Source organism: Bactrocera latifrons, unplaced genomic scaffold (assembly GCF_001853355.1).
Source record: "Bactrocera latifrons isolate USDA-ARS-PBARC rearing strain unplaced genomic scaffold, ASM185335v1 scaffold_460, whole genome shotgun sequence".
Classification (NCBI taxonomy): Eukaryota; Metazoa; Arthropoda; class Insecta; order Diptera; family Tephritidae; genus Bactrocera; species Bactrocera latifrons.
The window spans coordinates 95,408-102,585 of NW_017537113.1; the positions used below are offsets into that span (position 1 = coordinate 95,408).

Genomic DNA, 7,178 nt, shown 5'->3' on the forward strand with positions numbered 1-7,178 from the left:
TATGTGCATAAAGGCCTGATATATCATTTCTACCATAATTTTACGGAATTAAATAAATGATTGTTTTAATTGTTTTTATGTTTTAAAAATTAAGAGCATAAAGTAAAATATAAATATTTTCGAGTTATAAGTGATCTCCAACGGCGCTAAAAAATGGTTATCCTCAACTGTCCTGAACGTAGATGAAACCTAAAACTAATAAGTCTATGACATATTGACGAAAAAGTCAAAACTTGATAATATGGGGGCATTTAAAAAAAGTAGAACTTTACCTAAAACGTTAATGGGGTTTCAATGAGATCAAGGTAAGTAATTGTATGAAGAGATATGTATGTATAATACAGAGCAATTCTTATATTAGACAATTGGCTACGCAAGCAAACTTAAAAATGTAGTTTTGAGAAAAACTTTGAAAGATAAACTTATTGAGATGATTGACCTGAAGTCTGTAACTCAAAAACTATTTTTGATAATAATAAGATGAATATGACAAAGAAAAGTTCCTTAAATGAACTTAACTCCGATGGTTCAGTTTGTATAGCAACTAACATATCTACTTCAGTGATCCTATCTGAACGATTTCTTTTGATATTGCATTAATGACAATAGCCCATGCTAAATTTGGTAAAGATCTCGTCAAATGAAAAATATTGCCACGCAAGCATTTCGATGTTTAAGTTTGAATGAGAGCTATTTATAATATTGGCCCAATATCGGCCGTTCCAACAAATGAGCAGCTTCTTGCGTAGAGAAGGACATGTGCAAAGTTTTAGATCGATATCTCAAAAATTGAGAGATTAGACAGGGCGACGCGGTTAAATCGGTTCACCTCATCATGCTGATTATTGACATATGTATGTATATACATACAACTTCCTGGCAAATTTAATATACATATATGTATACAGATATATGTACCTTCTTCAGGAATAATTTTGCTATATGTTTGGAATATTTGAGGTGTTTCATTAATTAAAAGACAACAACTTAATTTTATTGGCAACTCAAGGAAAACGCATTTTCATTTTTTTGTAATTTTTTATTTTTTTTTTAATTCAGTGTAATAATTTTAACATTGATTATCCGATATCTGTTTATAACCAATTATACAAGTTATGTGCAGTGTACTTCATGATTAGAAAATTTTTAAATTTTATTATTTTGGTTGAACTTAACTTTAATTTTTAATTGAAATATTTAATTTCTTAACATTTTTGTTGAACTTCTTCTATACAAAAACTTACGTTTCGCTATTCTCTCGTCGCCACCACTGTATTAGCCAGCAGAAATCTGTTCTACCGGCATTTTGTTCCAACTCAAACACCGGACACGAACATTTCGAGCGAACATTGCAACCGTGCAACCGAACATCGAACAACGAACTTGCGCGAAGCGAACATTGAAATCAATGTTCGATCCAATCCGTAGCGAACATTTCTCAAAATTCTCGCTATTCAAACGCTATACGTACCCGGGTTGTTGGACTGTTCGGACGTGCATAGTGGAGAAGCGGTTATTTAACGCGAGTTAACCAAATGAGTACAGTGGAGAAAAAAGAAATAGAGCTAATAAAATAAAAAAAGAAATACCGTGCAATAGTCATAGCCAGCAAATGAAGAGTCAAAAGCGCTGTGAGACGCGCGAAGTTTATAATTAAACGCAAGTGGAGAAGCMGAGGAAAATATTAGTGTTAAGAAAAGAAAAGTAAATGAAATAAGCAATAACAGAATCAATGCATGAAATATAAGCGAATAAACACGAAGTGAGTAAATAAAATCAAAGAAGCGCAGCGACGTGCGTTTGCTAGTGAAGATTGTGTTTTGTGTTTGAAGGCGAGCAAAAAATAAAAGTTCAGAAGAAATTGAGAAAAAAAATATTTACATATGTGTGTAATATCCATTGATTGGAAGTGTGTATGCTATTAACAGTGCAGAGTTCAGCGCAAACGAAATTTTGTATAAATTATTAATTTCATGTCGCAACACGGTGTTTTGTTGCATTTTTGGTTGTGGTAGTTCAAATTTTTGCAAAGTCTGTGAGTATTCTCAGTGTTGGCCGTGTCTTGACCAGCTTTATTGGCCTTAAACCTTCTATGTTTTTGTCAGCGTGTTTTAGTGGGCGATTATGTCACTTTTTTCTTAAGCAGTGTTCTTGCGAGCGAGCGCCTAATAATAATCAAAGCAGACAAGCAAATACAAATAAAATACTGAAAATAGAACAAGCGATTAATGATTGCGCGTTGTAAGAAAAGCAAAAACAAAAACAAAATCAATAAAAACACACAAGCGTTGTTGCTACAATCGTTTATAAGCTGCAAGTAGTTGTGTAAATTTTGTGATTTTGTAAAAGTGATTGAATGTCTGTGCGCGAAGTGGGAACAAGTGAATCCCGACATAAATCAGCTGCTGAGCAATAAAAACTTCAGGTATATCAGCACGAGTTATTATAGCGTTGGCCAAAAAGGCATACAAAATTAAGCATTCTATTAATATTTTATAAGCGTTTCGCTTAATGTGTCATTTCGCACATTAAACCGACGCGCGGTTATAGCCAAAGAAATGTGCCAAACAAACTTCTAAAATAATAGCAAAACGCTCGTGAAAAAACAATCAGTCAACAGCGCTAAGTGCAAATAAGTAGAAAGAAAGGTGAGCGCGCTGTTTGTTTGCCGTTCTTATGCTTGAGCGCTGCTAACGTCGTCTGCAGATGCGCCGCAACGCGTTACGCCGCAGCCTATACCTGTGCCGCCTGCTAACAATCAAGCAAGAAAATAAACATATGGACGATTTATTCACCTTCTTCTTAACGCGCGTTCTTCGCTTTTGCATCTTCTGCCGGTTTATCGCTCACATTGAGATATTGCCGTTTAACTGTCGGGTATTGCTGGCGGTCGTCGAACGCGTTGCTCAAATTGAATTAGACGCGCACGTAAGTAAATAAACGCGTTTGGGCGCGCGGTGGGAAGACATAGAGTGTTAGACGCGCAGCGCAGCAGACGCGTTCCTAAAAGCTTGAGCGCTTGGTCAATTGACCGTGCACGATTTACGCGCAGTTGTGTGAAATGCTTGGTAGCGTGGTTAAACGGAGACAGCGAATATAAGAGTAGTCAAATTAAATGCGACAGCTTCGAATACGATTTCCTATGTGAATAAATAAATCTTAACTTTTCAAGGCGGTGAAAATTGTGATTTTTCCCGAGCAGAAATTATATAAGCGCTTTGACTCTCACATGTACACTCAGCGCAGTGCCGCACTGTGGTCGTTTCAGCTAAATTTAACTTCACTATTGACAAGTGTGTGCGGAAGCGTTTCGATTGTATCATACAACGCGACAACCTGTCAGCAGCGCGACTTTCATTGTTGGCCGAGCGCTTGCAATAAGAGACAGTCAGCTGTTCGGGTTAAGACACACATACACATACTTAGATAAAGAGGGAAGCAAGAAAGTGTGCGGCGGCTAAAAATAAACGCGAGTGCAGCATTCCTAAAGCACAATAGACAATCGGAAGAAAGTGACGCAAAGTGGAAGAAAAACACTTGGCGCTGATTTATGCCACAATTAGCGGCGAGTTGCGGCGTCTTATACGTATAAAAAGTGCTGACAGTAACACATGTGAACAACATTGAACATTTAACACATTTGTGAGACGTGCAACGGCAGGTGGCAAGTTGTGAAAAAAAGAATACACGCATTGTTATTGATCAAAAAGTGATACTTATTGTTGTCACTATAATTTTTGTTGTGAAAATATTTTTTTGTTTTATATATTTAGTAGATATATAGCCATTTCATGGGCGTTCGTGCAAAATCAAAGTGTTTCATTGTGAAATTAAATTCTAATTAAATCTATTAATTGGCCGAGATTTTCTAAAATTCGATTTTTCTAAAACCGGTTATTTCCTTTTTCATATTGTTTTTGTTTTTTACAGTTTTGTGTTATGTGTTTTCGATTGGCGGTCCAACATAAAGGCGACGTCTTGTGTTAATTATTTGCATACTCTTACATCAAAGGGAAGTTGCCGACGACATTATAACAACAAAATTAATAATAACAATCAGAATTAAATTAAACTACAACAACAGTCAGAATAATTAAAGCACATTAAAAGTAGTTAAATATCGCCTGTTGGGCGTTTATAACACGCATAAAGTCATATTAAGCGCTCTAAAGCCATACAACAACAGCAACAAGCAAGCAAAAAGTGTGCGCACCAAATTTGTTGTTACTACTACGCACCTACACACGCACACGYGCTAGTATGGCTCACGCCGTCGAAGTTGCCGGCAAACGSAATGCCACAAAGCCAATAACARCAGCAGCAGCGCATAAAAAACAACAACTACGTCGACTATTTCTGCTGTTGCAAGTTTGCATTGCCGTTTTAGTGGCCAGCAGTTGTTTGGCATTGCCATCGGCGGCCGACGCGAAACATCTCGATGGTCATCATTTTCATGCTCATCATGAGCAACAACAACAACAGCATGCACATCACAGGCGCCGCTTGCAGCGCGATTCGACCAGTAAAATTTTAAACACACGCGGACAGTGCAACAGCGTGCGGGATTACTTCGAGACGATCGACGTTAAGCTGATTGGCAACTTTGAGGAAAAAGGTGAGTGAGAAAAGAAAAAAACTGTTTTGTTGTTTTTGTAAGTTAAGTTAAGTTCCCAATTCACTAAGTAAGTCAGACGGACAGCTAGTGAATGTGGCAAGTAGCGCTTATTACCGCCGTATCTAAAAACTTTTGCCAATGACTTGAAATAAGATGCGGCAAGTGTGTCCACTGTAGTTTGTGCGTGCGAAATTGATGTGGGTGTACCGTTAAAGCATATTTCATGAAATGTCAATTGCAAGTTTTCACTTTGAAAGTTAAGTTGATTTCTGGTTTGTGGCGATTAAGTGATAAGAAAGCAAATGTGGTATGCAACTCGAACTTAGCCACAGTAACCACAAGGGCGAGCGAGTTTCCTGAAATAATTAATTATACAATGTAACTCACATAAAACATAAAAAATGTCAAGCAAAGTAATGCAAGTAAAAATCATTGAATAAAAATCCTTAAATTAATTTCAAAGCCTTGCATACAATTAACAATGCAACATACAAAGGAAGCAAGTTGCCGGCAATAAGAAGCAAAAAACTGGTTGCGCTTCGCCGCATGCACTTCAAAACTTGCTGCGAAAGCAAAGCAAATTCACAGCTTTGTGTGTTTAACAAATTTCACGTAACAAAGTAAGTGCGCGGGCAATAATGTTTGTGTGTTGGTGACCCACCTTTGGTGTACCGCGCTGCCGACAGCTAGTGGGAAGTAGATAAAGCAACAACAAAACAAAGCAAATAAAAAACTTCGCTTGCTTTGAGTTGCTTTTAGACGATTTGAGAGCTTTACCTTTGAGTAACGACAAATATACAGAGTGAGGCAATGAAGGGAATAAGAATTTTTCGGGTGCATAGAATTTCTATTTTCAACATTTACATGAGAGTAAATCATTGTTCAGACTCAAAATTCAGGAGTAAATGTTTAAGAGAGCTTTTGAACCAGCTTTTCAAATAGAATTATACTCCATATGGGTTGTCAGAAAACTGAAAAGCGGTAATATGGCAAGTAAGACGAAGTTTCTGGTTTTTTGATTTCTGAAATTCAAGGTTGCTTTAAATATTCTAATGCAATTGAAAACTCATAGGGGTTTGAAATGTTCAGAAAACTAAAAATGTTTCGAAAGCTCTAAGATAAATCGTTTTCGAAAGCTTTATACGCTAGTCATTCCAAAACTATCAAAAGCTTTATATGCCAGTGCTTATATGTGTATTCGTTCCAATGTTTGAAAAGATCAGAAATTCAAATATTTCGAAAGCTCTAAGGACAATATTTAGAGGCAAATCGTTTTCCGAAAGCATTATACGCAAGTGCTTATATAATAATTCTGGAATTATCAAAAGCTTTGTATGTCAATGCTTATATATTCATTCCGAAATTATCAAAAGCTTTATTCTGCTTTCATTAGAAAACAATCGAAAGCTTAAAACCCGAAAAATTATTTTATTCATTGCGATAATACTTATTATTGACTAATGTAATGACATGTACAGCCATTGAAAGCTCTGAAAGCAGTAAAAGTGATGACAGCTTTTTAAGCAATATTTTGTGACCAATTTTGTGCTGAAAGCTCAATAAGTGAATAAGTTCAGAAATGTTCAAAAGCTTTATATAAGCTTATATCTTATTTGCCGCGTTACATAATGCATTAAAGCTCCAAACATTTCGCTATATTGCTTTTTGCACGACCTTCGCGCTGATACTTCGCTTATCCCTTGAAAATGAACTTCAGCCTGTGTTACACAGGGGCTTGTTGTCACTTAAGCAATCACTTGCTTAGACTTCTTAACTACAAGGGTTCTTCATTTTTGAATGAAATACACTGTCGAAATAGGAGTATCCACTACTACATACATACACAAATTCATGTGCCTAGCATCCCACTCTACGTACTTAAAGCTCTCCAACGAACCAGTTGCGAAATGCCAACGTGCGTTTCAGCATACCTCAAGGGAATGGGTGGAGACAAATTATAAGTGTATAAGAACGACTAGAGAATAGAGAGAGGAATAATCTAAAGATTCGATAATTCGTAACAATGAGTGAAAGTTGTTAAACTGTGATAAAATTTGCTATTGAAGTCAATTGTTAGTGTTTGCTTTATAGTTGTTGTTGCATCATTCAATATTGCTATACAAACACCAACACACACATTGAGAAACAAACGACACTTTCATTGCGAAGGTCAGGTCAAGTCAATCGTAGATGCGTAAATTACTAGCAAAAACTCGAAAACAACAGCAACAATGTGAAATAAAAACTTCCTTGAACTCGGTAATGAATGTTTCATACACGCAGCTCGGTGAGGGGAGTAAAGTAGTGAAATGGGCTTGAAAAGTTGTGCCTTGCTAGACGAAAGCTCAGTGGAAGCGTAAAAGGCAGACCAAATGCCTGGCGGCTGTTGAATAGAGTGACTTCATAAAGTTCTGCATGCGTSAAGTGATTTTATTTTATTGCATTTTTTATTTAACTTGGATAAAGTTTGCGTTTGTAAAATGTGAAAAATTAACAGGCATTTGCGAGCTGTAGACATACTAAATGAGTTGCATTTAAGGCTTAAATAGCGGCGGAATTGTGG

At 36.5% G+C, this 7,178-nt stretch overlaps 1 protein-coding gene across 1 annotated transcript; it reads left to right on the forward strand.

The window, feature by feature from the left end:
* Positions 1–1,480: 1,480 nt before the first annotated feature.
* LOC108973166 (division abnormally delayed protein-like) lies at positions 1,481–4,615 on the forward strand (the record flags this gene model as incomplete). The annotated part of the gene is made up of 2 exons (XM_018940230.1): positions 1,481–1,762; positions 3,931–4,615. A coding segment is annotated over exon 2 (355 nt), but the record flags the coding sequence as incomplete, so codon positions are not given.
* Between the last annotated feature and the right edge of the window lie 2,563 nt (positions 4,616–7,178).